General features: G+C 41.6%; 1 protein-coding gene across 1 annotated transcript in view; it reads left to right on the forward strand.

The window, feature by feature from the left end:
• The window catches only part of LOC105872267 (protein FRA10AC1), a 76,373-nt gene that overhangs the window by 15,894 nt on the left and 40,349 nt on the right, over positions 1-20,130 (forward strand). The window contains exons 2-3 of the mRNA XM_076009965.1: positions 17,770-17,889; positions 19,498-19,548. Coding sequence (XP_075866080.1) covers positions 17,770-17,889; positions 19,498-19,548 — 171 coding nt within the window. The remainder of the gene's footprint in view (positions 1-17,769; positions 17,890-19,497; positions 19,549-20,130) is intronic.

Genomic DNA, 20,130 nt, shown 5'->3' on the forward strand with positions numbered 1-20,130 from the left:
CCAGAGAAAAGCAGTGCGTTAAATTGCAATCAGGCTTATAAACAAAGCAGCACTAGATATCCAGTGTTGCCTTGCTCACTGGCTCAAAGGGAAGAAATAGCATTGGAAAAACGGGGAGAGAAAAGTCTACATATCTAAAGCTAGGCAGATATTATATGATAATAAATAGCTATTATTTACTAAACATTTACTCTGTGCCTGACACTGTGCTTATAAATAAATTTTCTTGTTTGATCCTCACAATTGATGTATTAGTCAAGGTAGGCTAATTGCTGTAACATATGTCCCCAAATCTCAGTGGCTTAATATTGTAAAGGCTGATTTTTCATTCATGTCACAGTATGAGCAGGAGGAAAGGGAGAGACCCAAGTTCCTTCTTGAGTAATGCTACCCTCCCCAGGACCTTAGGGTTCTTCACTGGTCTTCTGCACCCCCTTGACAGAGGAGGAGAGAAGGAGAGAGTCCACATGGCAAGCGTCCCATGGGAGGTTTCTTAAGGTCGAGGCCAAGACGTGGCATGCATGAAGTTTGCTCATGGCCATGGGTTTCCTGCTGCTCTGTCTTTGGTCACACTGTTTGCTTTCCTAGTAAGTTCATCTCTTCCTCTTCTCACCCTTAAGGTTCTGCACAAATGTTACCCCCTTGCACTCAAGCTCAGAGTTTAGTTTCTCCAAGGGAGAGAGGAGTGAAGAAAAGGGTTCTGGGAAAACTGAAGGGTGGGGATGCTGCACCTGTTGATCCAGCCACCCAGGCACTGTAGACTTACCTTAGGGACAAATATATTTTTCAGTGGCTCTGTGTGTGTAAACTGGATGTTCTGTATCCCACAGGTGCTGTATCCCAGAAGCTCAAACTTGTTAGATTCAGGTGTGTTCCAAAGGTGGTATGGTTTCCATGGTGGGAGGGAGAGATAGATAGATAGATAGATAGATAGATAGATAGATAGATAGATAGATAGAGAATGTCCAACCACTCCCTAATAATTTCTTAGGACTGTCAATGTTTGTCTGTCTTGGTACCGTAGCAATATCTAAAACAGGGTCTCTTCTCAGTGTTCACATAGCAGAAAAAAAAATAAAAAATAAAAAAAAAATATAAAACAGGGTCTCATTCTAGATAACGGAACTTTAGAGTTTTTGCAGTGATGTAAAACAATGCAAATAACAGACAGCAGAGCCCTTTCGTGGACTGACCAAACTTTCTGGTTTCTTTTTCCATGAGGCAATATTAACTAATTAACAATTAATAAATTAACCACTTTGGACTATCTACTCCTGGAGCTGTTGGTCTTATTTGTGGGATAAGTACCCTGAAAGAGTAGGATGAACTCTCCCAATCAATAAGATGAAACTTCAACGTCTTTATGGTTTGAGCACTAAAACAAATGTGACCTTATTTTACACTAAAGGCAGGTAAAGAACATGCCGATTAAATTGATGAGGAAAGCACCTTTAATTTGGTATCTCATTTTCTTCCTCATATTGCTGATGTGCTGAAGTCATTCCATAAAGGTGTGTCGAGTGACAGGCACTCTTGTAAGTGCCAGGACACAGCAGAGAGCCGAGCAGAGTGGTCCCTGCCCTCAGGGAGCTTCTCATTGGTACCTGGAAGCTCTCGCTCCATTCTCAGAACCTCTCTCTTGCGGTGTCTGGCTGTGTTAGAGAGAATTCAAACGCAGCTTTAAAATGTTTCCCCCAGGAGAGCAGAGAGGTAGTAATCAGTATGGGAAGAGGGGAATTGAAGGATGAATATGTTTATTTCACATTTGCTTTCTCCACGTGAGAAGCAGCTGGCTCCACTGATTGTGTACTGTTGAGAGTGACCTTTCCATTTTTCTCTCTTGGAAACAGGCAATTTAATGTGAAGCATCTATTGATGGACCACAAGTATGAAGAATTCTCAGGATAATGTACTTGATTTTCCCCTTGAAATGCAATTCACACTTATCAAATGTCTTTTCTATACAAGGCATGGAGCAAGGTGCTTCACATACATTATCTCATTTAAGCCTCACAATCGCTTCTGATGTAGGCATCATTGACCAGCTTTTACAGACAGGGTAAAAGGGGAAAGAGGAAATGGTAGCTCAGGCCTCTGAAAAGTGCTAATTCATTTCCAGGGGATGAATACACTTAATATCTTGTTTCTCTTAGATGGATTATGATAAACATCTTTAATATTAATACCTACCTTACATTTGCATAATTCTTGCAACTTTTCAAAACCTCTCTCATATCTCATTTGATGCCCCTGCTAAGGCCTGTGTTGGTAACAGTCTAGAACTATTTGATGGTGTCCCTTGCAAGCCTAAATCTCTGCAGAGGAACTGGCTTTTGTTGCATAGCTAAGGTTCAGGACTAAGCTAGTAGAAATCTTGCTTCCAGAAATCCAATCTACATCTTCATTTGCAGGGTCTCCCTGGGATGGTGTAACCTGCTGCTTAGGAAGAGCAGGGTACATCAGTGCCCTCATACCAGAGTGGTGACTATGGTTACCTCTTCCCCAGTATTCTCTAAAACCCTAGATTTTAAAGATGTAGATGTTTTTATTACCCTGCCCTCATCTGGAACTTCCTAACACTCAGTTTCCCTGAGTTAATGATGGGCCAGGGAAAAGAAAAGAAATGAAAAGAAGAAAAAGGGCAATTCTGTGTACTTGTGCCATGAGGTGCATTTATTCACAAAAAGGAAAAAGAAAAAAAAAAACAAAAACCAGTCTAAATGAAGCAGAGAGCGGCGACGGCAGATGAAGCATAAAACAGGTGCTTACTTAATTGCTGCAGCTGGTGCCAATGTTTGGCATCATTTTTCTCCCCACTTTCAATTATTGGCGCTGGTGCTCATTTTACTTTTTAGCTGAAGCATCTGAGAAGAGTCTAGAAAACTTCTCTGGGCCTCTCACTTTTACAGGAAAGCAAGCAGGCAGTTTTACTTACAAATACTGTAAACAAACACAAAAATTCTTGAATTTTGTTTTCCTCCAAACAACTCATTGACCATAGAAAGGGAAATTGGCTTTAATGTAACTTGACATTTTATTTGATTCTGTCAAAATTGCTTAGGGTTGAATTTTTAGTTCGTTTCCAAAGAATTGTTTCAACTGTTCAGACTCATCTGTGTGATTTTTGGTTGAAGAATTGTACGTCTGAGCCTATAGCTTCCTAAGCTGTTTTCTTTTAAAAAGCAGATTGTTAAATTCTCCAATTTATTTTGCTCTTTGACTTGCCTCTTTTAAGTGGAGAAGGTAAAAGTTGCAAAAATATCAGATGCAATATTATTCTATACCCTGTCCTTCCACAGATATTTATGAAGAGTAAACACTATACCAAAACCTTATGAAGAACAAACAGTGTGCCAAAAACAATACAAGAGACCACAAGGAATGCAAAAATATTAATAAATACGATGTGGTCTTTTACTTTCAGCAACTTGGTCCCGAAAGGAAAGTAAAATGAGTACAAGGAATAACATAACACAGTTCTGAGGGAAGTAACGGTAATATGCTAAAGAAAAGCACATGTATATCAATTATTTGTGATGGCAGATCTAACGTAAAGAAAATAAAAATTCTTCTTTTTCCACCTCTTAGAGTAATTCTTCTTAGAGAATGCTATTCGATTACTGTATTTAAGGTGATATTTGAATTCTGATGCATTTCCCATACCTTTATCTCCTTCTATGGACTCTATTATGCAGAGAGAGAGAGAAAGCATGCACAAGCTCAGTTTTGAACTGAAAAAAAATTATTTTTATTTTGAAATTTTGTTTCAGACTGCATTTCAGGAAGGGGGACAGAAAGAAAGCTGTGTTCCTGGAGGGCATTAGCAGATTTGGGTTCTGGTTTTGTTTTCACCTTTAGCCATGTGTGTTTGTGGTCCCTGAGTGCTTAGCTTGGGCGACCTCCAGGGTTCCTTTCAGTCGTAATGGTCTGCGTGTGATGCCTCACATCTTGTCCTGAATGAATCCAGCAGCTGTCCCCTGGGGAGCAAAGGAAACTGAGGGCGGGAGAGGGAACCCGTGGCCCCAGGAGAAGTAGGGAAGAAATGGTGGCATTTGGGTGAGACACTCTTGGACCTTCTGCTTTTCCAGCTTCCTAGTGAAATACCACGTCACTTGTAGAAAGTCCTAAGTTCAGAGCCACTCACAGTTTATAGTGGGTCTGATTCCCTCGTATTCCCCGTGGGTGCAGCACTGGCTCTGAGAATGTGGAAGCATGGCCTAGCCGAACAAAAATTATGTATATCTAAAAGATTTACAAAGTGGTTAAAGTTTGTGCTGAGTCGTGTCTACACATAAGCCGTGAAGGTAAATGAAGTGAGTGCTAAGGAGCTGCCAGGAAATGGGGGAAGGTGTGGAGTGAGAGTGAGGAATGCATCTCCGCATGGCTCTCTCCTGTCTCACTTCACAGCCAGCAGTCTGGGCCAGGCCTCCCAGTGACCCGCTGCCCAGAGGCTGCTGACGGTCCCCCAGCGATGCCCTCACCTCACACTCCCCCTGTGCAGCGCACACATCATCGTCCCTCCCCAGACACTCCTCTTACCATGTCGTTTCCCTCGGCAGAGATCTATTATGAGTCCCTGTTACTTGGCACATCTCGTCTCAACTCTTTTATTTAGTTGTTTTTATTTATTTTGATTGTATATGCTTAAGGTGTACAACTTGATGTTTTGATAGACATATACGGAGTGAGGTGATTACTGCAGTCAAGCAAATTAACATATCCACCACCATGCCTAGGTTCCTATTTTGTGTTTCTGTGGTAATTCTACTCTTAGCGAATTTTTAGTGTACAATACAATATTATTATTGTTGTTGTTTTGAGACAGGGTCTTACTGTATAACGGGGACCAGAGTGTGGTGGTGTCATCATAGCTCACTGCAACCTCAAACTCCTGGGGTGAGCCATCCTCCTGCCTCAGCCTCCTGAGTAGCTGAGACTACAGGTGCACACCACACCCAGCTAATTTTTCTATTGTTTTGCAGAGATGGCGTCTTGTTCTTGCTAAGGCTGGTCTCAAACTCCTGGCATCAAGTGATCCTTCCCGCCTTGGCCTCCCAAAGTGCTAAGATTGCAGGTGTGAGCCACCGTGCCCGGCCAATATAATATTAACTACAGTTCTCATACTGTACATTTTATGTCTATATTCATTCATTCTACCTAACTGCAAATTTGAACCCTTTGACTTACATCTCTCCATTTCCTCCCATTGCTGCCCCTGGTAGCCACCATTCTACTCTCTGTTTCTATGTAGTCCACTTTTTTTAGATTCCACATATAAGTGAAATTGTGCAGTACTTTTCTTTCTGTGTCTGGCTTATTTCAGTGAGCATAGTGTCTCCAGGTTTACCTATGTTATCAAAATGGCAGCATCTCTTTTTTAAGGCTGAAAAATATTCCATTGTATATGCAAGAATTGTACCACAATTTCTTTATCCATTCATCCCTTGATGGACACTTACGCTGTCTCTGTCTCTTGGCTATTGTGAGTAGTGCTGCAATGGATGTGGAAGTCCAGATTTAGCACTATAAGGTGCTAATTTCATTTCCTTCGGGTAGGTACCCAGCAGAGGAATTGCCGAATCACAGGGTAGTTCTATTTTTAACTCCTTGAGGAAACTCCACACTGTTTTCCATGTTGGCTGTACAATTTACAGCCCTGTAGGCAGTGTGTGAGGAATTCCTTTTCATTGCCAACACTTATAATCTGTTTTCTTTTTGATAATAGCCATCCTGACAGGTGAGGTGATATCTCCCTGTGGTTTTGATTTGCTCATCTCAACTTTTTAGCCCGGGGTTTGAGGACCTTCACCCACGAAGCATGGTATTAAAAATAGTAGATTGAGCTCTGGTCTTGGCCTTTGCAGCTTTAAAGCTATATGACTTTGGACAAATTGTTAGACTTCCCTTGCCTTCATTTCCTAATCTATACAGTGACTTGGGCCTGAGGTCACTGACTCTAAATGAACTCCTGGAAATGCTGATCCAACATGGCCATCTTGGTCTTACATTTCCCAGAGTGTGGGATTCAAATATGCTGGGTACTATGTTCCCATTAGTACCCATTAGAAACTTGGCAGGCCTTGGGGCTCACATTTTAGTTTTGAAAATGTGGTCCCCACAGCTTTCCAAGGCCACTTTCTCTTTTTCTCCAAGCATTTCTCTGCTCCAGATAAGTCAATGGCCTCAAGTACCTGAATGAACCTAGGTGCCTCCATCCTATCTGCTCGGGCCCTGAGCCATCGCCCTAGAGGAGAGCAACTCCTGGTCCCTTGTATCTGTGGTCCCCAACTGCCAGGCTGCAGACTGGTACCAATTTGTGGCCTGTTAGGAACCAGGCTGCACAAGAGGAGGTGAGTAGTAGGCAAGGGAGCAAAGCTTCATCTATATTTACAGCCACCCCTCATCGTTCCCATCATCGCCTCCTGTCAGATCAGCGGCAGCATTAAATTCTCATAGAAGAAAACCCTGCTGTAACTGTGCCTGCAGGGATCCGAGTTGTGCACTCCTTACGAGAATCCAATGCCTGATGATTTGAGGTGGAGCTGAGGCGGTGATGCTAGCTCTAGGGAGCAGCTGCATATACAGATTATCATTAGTAGAGAGGTTTGACTGCACGATAAATGTCATGCCCTCGAATCATTCCAAAACCATCCCCTCGATGCCCCCAGGGGTCCATGGAAAATTTATCTTCCATGAAACCGGTCCCTGGTATCAAAAAGGTTGGGGACCACTGCCTTACACCACCCCATGGCTGTCAGTTCCCAAATCAAAGCCTGTCTTTTCATCAAGCCCTCATGGACTAACTGTATCTAACAACGGTCACTCTTTCCATAGTGGTAACTTTAAAAGCAATATCCTTGTCTCCAGTGGGCTTTGGCAATCTATTTATTTATTTTAAATTTCCAATCGTTTCCCTAAAAGTGCTTTTAAAATTTATTTTTATTTTTAGTTTTTTATTTACTTATTTTGAGATAGAGTCTGGCTCTGTTGCCCAGGCTAGAGTGCCATGGCATCAGCCTAGCTCACAGCAACCTCAAACTCCTGGGCTCGAGCTATCCTTCTGCCTCAGCCTCCTGAGAAGTTGGGACTACAGGCATGTGCCACCATGCCCAGCTAATTTTTTACATATATATTTTTTAGTTTTCCGGATAATTTCTTTCTATTTTTAGTAAAGACAGGGTTTCCCTTTTGCTCAGGCTGGTCTCGAACTCCTGACCTCGAGTGATCCACCCACCTCAGCCTCCCAGAGTGCTAGGATTACAGGCGTGAGCCACCGCGCCTGGCCAAAAAGTACTTTTTTAAACGTAATTTCATCATATATGTGTACTCTATTATAGGTATTTTTTTTCATTCAACATTATATCATAGATATTTCTTCTCATTGTCTCATAGTTTCACGAATACTCTGGTACTCTATTAACTCTTCCCCTAATGTTGAACATTTAAGTGTTCAGTCTTCATTGTTATAAATATCCCAGTACATAGAACTTTTTGAATGTTCTGAATTGTTCTCCTAGTGAAGACTCAGATGGGTTGTTATTGTGAGACTTAACTTTCTTACTTTTCATGGCATGTTGTTGTTCAGAAATCCTTGCCCGTGTCCTCCAGCTGACTCTAAAGCAACCCCCTATAGCAGTTGTCCAGGCTTCAGGCTCCCATGCCACCCTCACATTCAGCAGATGGCCTTGCCTAAGGTACTACATAGCTTCGTCTCAAAGATCCCTGCCTCTGCAACTATTCCCTAATTCAGTGTTCTCAAACTTTAAGTGCACTGGAATCACTGGAAGGGCTTGTTAAAAACACAAATTGCTGGACGCCTCCTCCAGAGTTTCTGACACAGTAGGTCAGGGGTGGAGACCTGAAATTTGCATTTCTAACAAGTTTCAGGATGGTGCCCATGCTGGGACCACACTTGGTGAACTACTGCTCTGAGTCTTTTCTCCATCTCTGGGGAAATAGTCTAGCTTCTCTAACTGGTATCCACCCTACTACCTATCCTTGGAACCTCCTTCCCATTTTCACTGGAGTAGAGCTCCCACGTCTAATCTATTTCCTTTTAGTGGCTTCAATATCTGCACCATGGAAACCTCCCTTACTCCATCCTTCAAGTATCCCCTTATTGCTGTTACTTTAATGAACCTTTCTCTTTCCAACATCACCCAGTTATAACTACCAAACCAAATACCTTTCTCCTGTGGCAAAATTTTCTGAACTTAAACTTGTGATCTTTACCTGCTGCTTCAACATCTTATCCATGTATTTCCTTTTTTAAAAACTTTTTTTTTAATTAAAAAGAGATCCTCCAGCCTCGGCCTCCCAAAGTGCTGGGATTACAGGTGTGAGCCACTGCACCTAGCCTATGTTACCTTTTTAATTCCCAGAAATTTCCCAAGCTGATCACTGAAACTATCTGGAAAGTTAAAAATTACCCCCTTCTTACCAAATTCAATGGCCTTTCCTTATTACATAGTTATAGCAGCAAATAGTCATTGACTTCCCATTGTGTTCCAGGCATTGTGCTGAGCACTACAACAATAGAATATCTCATGTGAAGATTATCCTTATGTCAACATTATGAAGTAGGTATTATCTTACAGATGAGAAAAACTAGGCTCAGAGAAGTTCAATAGTTTGTTCAACAGCCCCAGTGAACAGGGTTGCACTCAGTTTTGATTCTACATCCCATGTGTTTAAACACTGTTCCAGAATAAACATCAGAATCCCTGAGCACCCATTAAACTGCCAATTCCAGACTCCACTGCCAGACATTCTAAACAAGCTGTGCCCAAGTGCTAGGAATCTGGATTCTTAAGAGTCCCCCTTGTGATTCTGATGTGAGCATCCCCAGAACCATACACATTTTGAGAAACAGTCCCTCTCTGTTGACATAATTGGCCACTTCCTCTCTTTGAACACTTCCCTTGGTTGCTATGATACAACATTTTTTTTTGGTTCTGTGGACTGTATTTCTGCTATACTTCTTCCTCCTCTCCTGCCCATGTCACTGCCCCCAAACTGTCCTCTGCCCGTCCCTCCCTCTGTTGTCCGCCTCCAGGAGCCCATCCACTAGCAGTGCTCCAACTTGGGCAGATGGTTCCCAACCTTGCCCTTCTAGTGCCAACCTCCTGGTGAGAGCCACGGAGCAGCGTGAAATGATTTTGGAACAGTCAAGAGCCATAGCTCAGGCCCAGGACAAAATGTGAGGCAGGTGACATTGATCCTGGTGCCCCATTGCCCACTGTGCCCTTGCCCATAAGATCTCTGTGCTTTGCAGTTTTCTAATCAAAGCAGTTCAGCAATGGAGCTGATCATTTTACACTTTCACACTAATGTGTTAACTCTCCCAGTCATTTGCATTTTTAAAGCCTGTTATCTCTCTTTGTGGGTTCAGCTGTTGTTCCTGTGTTGATGACAGATAGGTGGAATTTAGACGGAAACCAGGACTGAGGAGGGAGGACTGAGGAAGGCAAGCAGGTCTAATCGGGACCTTCTCTTCCCCTTGAAATTTTCTGAAGTTTAGAGTCAAAAGCAGCCAGTAACACTGCTGGGAGGGCAGGGCCTGGCCTCTCCTGCCTCCTGCACACTTCAGTGCCTTGAGCAGGGACAAGCAGTAACTGCAGCTGCTGCAGACTTGTCCCTGGAAGCCCAGAGGGTGAGGACAGACTGTGGAGTTGGCAGCTCTGCGGCATCTTGCTGTCCCCGACACTCAGAATGGCTGACTCCTCTTCATCTTTCAAGTCTTGGCTTAAATGCTCTCTCTTCCAAGCAGCTGGTCCTGCTCACGGTGCTCATGAAGGCCCTTCTTGGTGATTCTCTATGTTGATACTTGCTTTCCTTCATTTCATATATCATGGTCTGTAATTATTTTGTTTATTTACTTGTTCTTTCTGTCTTCATTTGGAGAGTCAGGCTCAAAAGGGCAGAGACCGTGTCTGCCTTGAGCCCTCTGTGCTCATAGCATATTGCCAATTCATACCAGATAATAGGTATTTGTAGCAGAAATGGGTGGATAGTTAACACATCTACCACCAGGCACTTCATAGGTAGTCCTTGAGCTGAACTGACCTGCACCCAGTAGCTATCCTGGTGCTGAAGGACGTGAGGCAATCAGAGAGCAGCATGCTCACCTCACTGCTGGGATGGGCTGGGGAATGCCTGGGACTTGGCGTAAAGATAAGATATGAAAGATGTTGAAATAGGCAAAAAAGATGACTGAGTGTTCTGTCTAGCATGCTATTGAGTTGTCTAGATTTTCGTTGTCTTTGAGCTATTTTAGAACATTGTAATTTGTAGAAAACTGGTAGTAATACAAATGATTCTTGTCCATAGAGATACAAATGAATATTTTCTGGTGGAGGTGCAATTTGATTATTGTTCTGTGGATATTGATCAGTTTTGCATCAATTTAAATTCATTTTAACTTTCCTGATTGCCTATATATATATGTATGTGCTTTGAATTCTCCTTTGAACTGCTTGTAATATCTTACTGGTTCCCTCATTAATTAGTAAAATAAAATCTCTGACACATAGTAATTTTGTATTTGTACATGAGTCACAATTTTAGCCTTTTAAAAATTATCTGTGTGAGTTGAATTTCATCAAAATCAGGAGTTTTTGTGCATCAAAGAAAGTAAAAAATAACCAAAAAACAGGAGAAAGTATTTGCAAATTGTATCTGGAATTTATATCTAGAATATAAAATATTCAGATTTGAATGTATGTATTCCTCCAAAATTCATATGTTGAAACCTAATCACCAAGGTGGGGCTATTAGAAGATGGGGTTTATGAGAAGTGATTAGGTCATGAGCACTTCACCTTACTAATGGGATAATGCTCCTATATCCCATTCAGATGTAAGAAAGGGCTTTCTGCTTCCATTTTTTGCCAAGTGAGGATGCAGCAACAAGGTGCCTTCTTGGAAGCAGAGAGCAAACCTTTATCAGATCCTGAACGTGCTGTCACCTTGACCTGGGCCTGCCCATCCTTCAGAACCGTGAAGAATAAGTTTCTATTATTTATAGATTACCCAGTCTGTGGTATTTTGTTATAGCTGCAGAAATGGACTAAGACAGAAATTTATACTGAGAAGTGGGGTGTTGTATGACAAATACCTAAAAATATGAAAGTGGCTTTAGAACTGGGTAATGGGGGGAGGGAGGACCACATAGGGCAATTCTGATGAGGGCTTATAAGAAAGGAGAGATATAGAGAGAGCCTCAGTTTTCTTAGAGATTACTTAAGTGGTCATTATCAGAATATTTGTATGGATAGTAATGTATGGATAGTAGATTTTACATGGATAGTAAAATATGGATAGTAAAGGCCATTCTGATGAAGTCTCAGATGGAATAGAGCAAAATGCTATTAGAAACTGGAGGAAAGTCCATCCTTGTCATAAAGTGGCAAAGAATATGACTGAATTGTGTTTGTGTCCTAGTGTTTTGTGGAGGCAAAATTTAAAAGCAATAAAATTAAGATATGTGGCAGAAGAAAAGCAAAGTGTTGAGGGTATAGCATGGCTTCTCTTGACTGCTTATAGTAAAACACAAGAAGATGGAAATGAATCAAAGACAGAATTTATAATTAAAAGGGAAGCAGAACTTAAAGAGTTGAAAATTTCTCTGCCTGGCAAAGGTTGTAGAGAATGAGAAAGCATCTCATCTTCTGGACAGAACACCAAGCAAGGATGCGACCAAGTGCACTTTTGATAAGGAGATAGGTATGAATGGAAGGCACCCAGATGCTTGCTATTCATCAAGACAATGAAAGAATGACCCCCAAAGCATTTCAGAGATCTTTGAGACTGCTACTCCCCTCACAGGCCCAGAGTCCCAGGGCTTTCAGGGCAGAACTATTTCAAGGCAGGGGCCCAGGTTGCCTGTGGGAACTTGGGGCAAGCTGCCCAGGCCACCTCACACTTTTGCTCCACACATTCAGGTGCAACCCTTCCTGGCCACCCCAACTATGGCTCAAGCCACAGATGTGGCTCAGACCACAGCTGCAGAGGTCACAGGCAGTAAACCTTGGCCGTGTCCACATGGTGCTAACTTTGCAGGTGTGCAGAGTATATGAGCTGTGGAAGCATGGCTACTTCCACCTAGATTTCAAAGGATGCCTGGGAGAGCCTCAGGGTCCAGACGCAGAATAGACACAGGGGAGCGGCTGCTGCAGAGATTCTCCACTACTGCAACACCCATTGGAGCCATGGGAACAGGGCCACCCCAAGACAGCAGACTGGTAGAACCACGAGTGCAACTCCAACCTGGGAGAGCCACAGACATGTGACAGGAGAGCTGCTACATGAACTGTGCCTAGAAAAGCCATAGGGATGAGGCTTCCCGGGGCCTGGGAGCCCTATTCCTACCCCAGTGTGCTCTGAAGATAGAACATGGAGTCAAAGAAGATTGTTCTCAAACCTTAAGATTTAATGTTGTTTGCCCTGCTGGCTTTTGGACTAGTGACCTGTTACCCCTTTCTTCTTTCTTATATTTCTCTTTTGGAATGGGAATGTCTATTCTATGCCTGTCCCACCATCATATTTTGGAAGCAAATAATGTGTTTGATTTTGCCAGCTTACAGTTGGAAAATAATTTGCCTCAGGATGAATTATACCTTGAGTCTCACCCATATCTGATTTAGATAATATTTAAATGAGACTTTAAACTGTTGAGTTGATGCTGGAATGAATTAATACTTTTTGGGCTATTAGGATCGAAGTAATGTATTTCATATGTGAGAAAGACACAAATTTTGGTAGGCTAGGGGCAGAATGCTATTGTTTGAATATGTATATGCCCCTCCAAAATTTATATGTTGAAACTTACTGACCAAGGTGATGGTATTAAAAAATGGGGCTTCTAGGAGGTGATTAGGTAAAGGCTCACCCTCATGAATAGGATAATGCCCTTATTAGAGAGGCTTCAGGGAACTGCCTCTTGCTTCTGTCAGGTTTAGTCTCATTCTGTGTTCTTGCATTTTGGTGCACTCATGGCTGGAGGATGACCAGACACACCAAAGTAAGGCAAGCATGAAAATGAGGTTTACTGAGGACAGAAAGATAGGATTATAGAGCAAAAGCAAGATATACGTTTATAGAGTGATATACATATGCCACAGATGATGACCAGACCCCTCATTGCAGAAGAAAAAGAGAGTTTGGTTATGGTCTTGGTCTTATTTTATGGTATCCAAATAGGGACCTCTCTGTGGCTCAAACAACACTATGGAACCACTTTGATTGGATAGTTGGGAGTTTCATGACCTGAGTCTTACTACACATATGGGTTCTAGGTCACTTTCTGGACTCAATTGTTCCTATGCTGCTTGGCCTATGGGCTAGAAAGTCCTCTGCATATTTTTGCAGTTGGTGCACTAAGTTCTGATTGGCTGATTCATAAGGTATTACCTCCTCTCCCAGGCGTGGCAGTAGCTCAGAGAAGGATTAAGGTAGGGCAGGACCAAGATGGGGGCCTGGAGCCCACCCTTGTCCTTTCCAGGTGGAGCAATTGCACCAAGGTGAGGCACAAACTTTCATCCTTAGCAGATCTGGAATCCCTTGCTAACTACCTCATACTTCCACTCTTCTGTAATGTGAGGACAGAGCAAGAAGGCCTCATCTTGGAAGCAGAGAACAAGCCCTTATCAGATGCCAAACCTGCTGATACCTTGGTCTTGGACTTTCCAAGCTTCTAAAACTGTGAGAAATAAATTTATATTACTTATATATTACCCAGTCCATAGTATTTTGTTATAGCAGGAACAAACAATAAAGAATTAAAACTCAAAAACAGCAAAACAAAGAACCCAATTCAAAAATGGGCAAAGGACCTAAATAGACAGTTCTCCAAAGAAAATACACAAATGGCCAATAAGCACATGAAAAGATACTCATTAGTCCTTAGGGAAATGCAAATCAAAACTACAATAAGATATCACTTCAGACCTACTAAGATGATTTTAATAATAATACTTTTTTAAAAAGGAAAATAACAGGTGTTGGTGAGGATGTGGAGAGTGTGGGAATCTAAAATGGTGCGGTTGCTATAGAAAACAGTTTGGTGGTTTCTCAGAAGGTTAAACCTAGAAATCCCAACGTGACCCAGCAATTCTACTCCTAGGTATATATGCAAAAGGATTGAAAGCAGGGGCTTGAACAGATAAGTTGTATACCAATGTTTATAGCAGCATTATTCAGACTAGCCAAAAGGTAGAAACAACCCACGTATTAGTCAACAGATGAATGAATGAACAAAATGTGGTATATACAGAAATGGAATATCATTCAGCCATTAAAAGGAATAACACTTTGATATATGCTACAATATGGATAGACTTTGAAAACAATATGTTTAGTGAAATAAACCAGACACAGAAGAGCAAATATTGTATGATTCCACTTATATGAGGAACCTAAAATAGGCAAATTCATTGAGACAGAAAGTGAATAGAGGTTACCAGGGCTGGTAGAAGGTAGAATGGGCAGTTACTGCTTAATAGGTGAGGAGTTTTTGTTGGGATGAAGGAAAAGTTTTGGGTATAGATAGTGATAGTTACACAACACTGTGATTATAATTAACGCCACTGAATTATCTTCTTACAAATTATTAAAATGATAAATATTGTTGTATATATTTTATCATAATTTAAAAAATTATCTTTTAATGTTGGGAGAGGCCATGACCAGAATGTGGTCTCGATAGCAGAGAACCTGAAAGTGGAGAACCTGAAAGTCTTGCAGCCTGGAGCACATGCCGGCTCACTTACTAGCTGCGTGGCCGTGGATGAGGCAGTGCTGACAGCTCTTGCTGAGTGAGCTGGGGCTGCAGTGGCAGCAAGGGAGGAAACAAAGGGGATCTCTAGGTCTCTGGCTTGAGCACCAGGGTGATAAGGAAAGACTGGCAGAGGAAGTGGGGTTATTTTGGAGCAGGAGTTAAAATTTCCGTTTGGGTCATGAAGGAGCTCAGGAAATTTCACTCCAAAATATGACTCCTTGGTATAAAGAGTATTTTGAGTTAAAGGCCCTTTGAGATCTCAACAGGTTCTTGGAAGGGGATTTCTCTCTATCAGAAATAGTTGTAGATAGCCAGGAGGAGATGTTAAATGGAGAGGCGAATATGGAAGTCTCAGCTCAGTAAAGAGGTCTGGGCTGGAGATATGAACTGGGATGCATCGGTTTGTAGGTGGTCGTTTGAGCCATGGGAATGGCCGAGAATGGAAGGTGGAGAATACCCAGCCCTGGTGACACAGAACAGCAGGAGCCTAAGAGGGCACAGCTCTGAGGAAGAGAGAAAACTAAGCATAGCATCATGGAAGCCAAGAGAGACTAGTGACTTGCTCTTGCCTTCTAGCACCTCCCTGTCTAGTGACCTGGAGTCAAATCATCTGCTGCTTAATTCTTGTAATGTGAGAGGGCAGCACCCAATATGTAATGGCTCAGACCATTTTCTGCCGCACATTTTATTGACAGAATTATGCCAAAGAGAATAGGTTGCATAAGGACATTGCCAAATAAAAGCAAATCTGCACTTAGTGAAGAAAGGCTCTAATTAAAAAAGATGATTGCAAGGGCAGGTAGGGAGGAAGGACTCTTGCAATAGGGGAAGTGGACTGCTACAATAGGGAGAACACTGACCATGAGATCTGCAAGTGTCTCAAGAGTTAAGCAAAAGGGAGTTCTCTTACAGAGAGAAGTACACAAGGCTAGTAAGAACCAGGTGTGGGGAACCAGAAAGAAGTGTGGCCCGATGGGATAGTAGGCCAGAGAATGTCTTTCTCAGAGGCCAGCCTGCTCTGAGTAGGGGCTGTGTGCCAACTTGGGCTGAGGGTGGGTCAAAGCACAGGGGCTTGGAGGGACGAGAAAAGCTGTACCAAAATGTAGTCAACAAACATTTTGTTCAAATGATCAATGGGCACAAGCAGTTCAGCTCATCCTTTATCAGACAAGGAACGGGAATTGTTGGGTCTGTGTCTAGACTTGCCACGGGTTAAACAAGGGGCATCTGTGAATCTTCTCTAAGTCATATAAGAAAGAGTAGTTATTTGCAGTAAGCTGTTTTCCAGAACACACCAAAAAATTGCAGGGAGGACAGGGAGTGGAATTTCTTTAATCTCCACTGTTTTCCAGGAGCAAAGGGCTCAGGTAAAATGCAACATTGTCAGTGTGCTATGGCATGTGAATTCCATCCCTCCAGTCTGGGTGACACCCTGATGTTCTCAACTAGTGTAGATATTCCTGCCCAGGAATTTAAGGCCTGCCCCTTGCTGTGGCCCAGGACCCAAGAGCCCTTTCCTGAGTGTTTAAAATTTTTGACTCTTCCCTTGAAGGAGTCCCCATGCTTGACTTACCAGGAGTCTTATCCCCAAGAGACGCATCCAACGCAGTGTCATAACCTCTGCTTCCAAATCACCACCACTGACCCAGGGATGGTAGGCCAGAGAATGTCTTTCTCAGAGGCCAGCCTGCTCTGAGGAGGGTCTGTGTGCCACCTTGAGCTGAGGGTGAGTCAAAGCACAGGGGCTTGGAGGGACGAGAAAAGCTGTACCAAAATGTAGTCAACAAACATTTTGTTCAAATGATCAATGGGCACAAGCAGTTCAGCTCATCCTTTATCGGACAAGGAATGGGAATTTGTTGGGTCTGTATCTAGGCTTGCCATGAGTTAAACAAGGGGCACCTGTGAATTTTCTCTAAGTTATATAAGAGGTCCTTATATGACCCAGGGTCCAGAGGGGAATAGACCATCCCCTTTGGAAATTTGCATCCTATGGACTGAATGCAGCTCACAGAAATGGCATGTCCATGGGACATTTTGCTTTAATTTTTAAACTTGAATTATATGCCAATATTCAAAATCAAGGTATTGAATCTAAAAATTCAGATTTCCAGCTTCTCTTGAAAAATGGATAGCCCTAGCAATTCTGGCCTGTATTTCTATTGTATGCCTCCCATGTTATTTCACAAAATTCCTGGCAATAAAATGAGCCATTTAAAAAGTTCTGTTTATGAACACAAGTATTACTTTAGGTGCTGTTACTTTTATATAGCCAAAGTGAGGAGGGATACGAACTCTGCATCTTTTATTCACCACTGTTCCCCTAAACCTATTCAGTCATTTACATTTTCTGTGGGTTCTTAAATATTTCTATTTCCTACTACCAATTGTCACCTTCAGTACCAGGACAACTAATTACAGAGATTTTTACTTTCAGAGAATTTGTTAATTAAGGTATCATTTAGGAAAATTTCCTATTATTTAAGTCAAATCACCTGACCACATAATAATGATGACATGTATCCTTAAATACCTGACCTACTTCACTGGACATTTTAATTGATCACACTCTCTACATGTCAACTTAGGGTTGATTAATTGTGAAATCATGTAATATGGTCAACTCCTACTTGGGACTTGCTTATATCTTATATAGAGAGAGAAGCTGAGAGGTGCCATGGCTCTTTCTCCTTTGGATGCAAAGTCAACACATTTTGGACAACAGAGTTAAACCCTGTGGCTTAAACTTTTTGAACATAAACATAAAGTCCTCTGTCTCCAAAGCCTTTGCCTAGTTTCCCTTCTTTTAGGGTTAGGGGACCCTCCCTGGAGCCCCCATAGCCTCTGTGCCTGTTCCCATCACTGCCCGCCACCCCGAAGGTGAGCTGTGAAGGAAGGCATTCTGTCTTTTCCATGATCATAGCCCCAGGCCCAGCCAGGCCTTGAGGAATGATCCAGAGACACAGCACGCATCAACTTTCATTTTTACAGCAGGTCTCTTCCCTTTGCATAAGCGAGGCACGAAATCTTCATACCGGCAGATATTATATGACAGAAAATAGGCACATCAGTTTCCTGTGTTCCTGGTTTCTGCTTCTCATCTCATCTGACAAGGTAAGTGTCTCCTTATCTCTTAATCACAAGGCTCCTTATGCAGGACTGCCTGGGGGGGGGGGGTTTATAGACATCCTGTCTCTGTTCTTGCCTCCTGGGAGCAGCCCTAAAAATGACAATCAATTCATTTGGGTAATTGGTATACTGCTGTCTCTCCCCTCTGTTTTCCGATGTCCATTCCAAGTACAGGATTCGTGCAGTGCAACTTCTCTGGCAGCCTCCTCCAGACATTTATACAAGCAAGGGGCCGACGTTTGGCCAGCTTGCAGAAGATAGCTGTTAGGCTGTGTCTCTCTGTTCAAGGACTGAACTCTAGTATGAAGGTTGTGGAGTCGCCTTCTTCCAGATCTGAGCTTATAAAAATATACAGGAAGTTCAGGCTGACCTTGCCAAGTGTTCCAGGCCTGGGCACTCTCAGTCCTTTGGATGCTGACTAGTGTCTTTCTCAGCATTTACAGAGCCCCTGTGGGCCTCCCACTTGGTGCCTGCAGGAAATTTGTCTTTGAGTATGTAAGCATTTATTTGGCATAATTTTTGTAGCCACAGGAAATTCCACCTATCCATTCTCTATTCTTTCATGCCTGAAATTGCTTTAATCACCCAAACTTCCATTTACCATTTAGCATCATAGTTTTAAAAACCTTTATGAGTAGTTAAATTTTTTAAAATGTAAACTTTTTATTGACTGTAACATACACACATCAAAGTGCACAAATCATAGATGTGAATGAAGCACTCATGAAATGAACACCAGGATCAAATATAGAACATCGACATTTCCCCGGAAGCCTCCTTGTCATTTCCCACACCCCTACCAGGGAAATCACCATCATGACTTGGAACCTGACAGATTACTTTGTTTGTTTGTTTGCTGTAATTGACAGACAAAATTGTACACATTTACTGTATACAACATATTATTTTCAAGTATATATACACTGTGGAATGATTAAATCTAGTTAATTAACATATATATTATTTCACATAGTTATTTTTGTTTTTGTCCTTTATGTAAATGTGATCATGTGAACACATATGTATTCTTTTACCTAAGCAATGCTTCTTATGGTCAACATTCTATTAATATTTATGAGATTTATCCATGTTGTTGCACATAGTTGTAGTTTTCATTTTCATTGCTGTATAGTATTCTACTGTGCAAATAAACCACAATTTACTTAACTATTCTAATGCTGATGGACATTTGGGTTGCTTCCGGTTTTTTACTTACAAATAGAGCTGATATGAACATTCTAGTTCAGGTCATTCAGTTAACACATATATATTTCTCTATGGAAATATATGGAGGAGTGGAATATATAAGACATAGGATATGTGTGTTTAGCATTAGCAGGTATTATTAAACACCTTTTCTGACGTGGTTGTACCAATTTACACAACCACTGTCAGCATAGGAGTTATAGTCATGCCACATCTTCACCAACACTAGATCTCTCTTTTCCATTTAGCCATTCTGGTGGTTATATAGTGGTGGGCATTGTGTTCTTAATCTGCATTTCTCTGATAATTAGTAAAGATGAACATTTGTTTTATGTGCATTGGCCATTTGTATATCTTTTCTTTTCTTTCTCTCTTTTCTTTTTTTAGCAATCGGGTATTACTATGTTGTCCAGGCTGGAGTGCTGTGGCTTTTCACAGGTGAGATCACAGTACACTGCAGCCTCAAACTCCAGGGGTCAAGCCATCCTCCCAATTCAGCCTCCCAAGTAGCTGGGACTATAGGTGCACACCACTGTGGCTGGCTGGATATCTTCTTTCGTGAGTTTCTCTGGTCATCTTTTTCACAAATTTTCTATGGTGTTTCTGCCTTTTATGTAATGATTTTCAAAGATGTTTATATTTTCTGATAATTTGTTGGTTATACATACTGCGGATGTTTTCTCCCACAGAGATGTTTTCTCTGTGACTTAACTTTTCATTTTCTTAATAAAGTCTTTTAAATGAACAGAACTTCTTAATTTTTTTTCTTTATGGTTAGCTCCTTGTGTGTCCTATTTAAATTTTTTTTCTCGCCATAAGGAAGTTATAAAATATTATGGAGATATTTTCCTATATTTTCTTTAAATTGACTTTTGCATATGGTATGATGTAGGAATCAAGATTAATTATTTTACTGTTTTATTAAGTTGATGCAGAGATATTTTAAATAAATAAATAAATATTTAAAAGACCATATTTAACCTTATGCCATTAATCATGGGACTAATCATTTATGGATCT

Source organism: Microcebus murinus, chromosome 14 (assembly GCF_040939455.1).
Source record: "Microcebus murinus isolate Inina chromosome 14, M.murinus_Inina_mat1.0, whole genome shotgun sequence".
Classification (NCBI taxonomy): Eukaryota; Metazoa; Chordata; class Mammalia; order Primates; family Cheirogaleidae; genus Microcebus; species Microcebus murinus.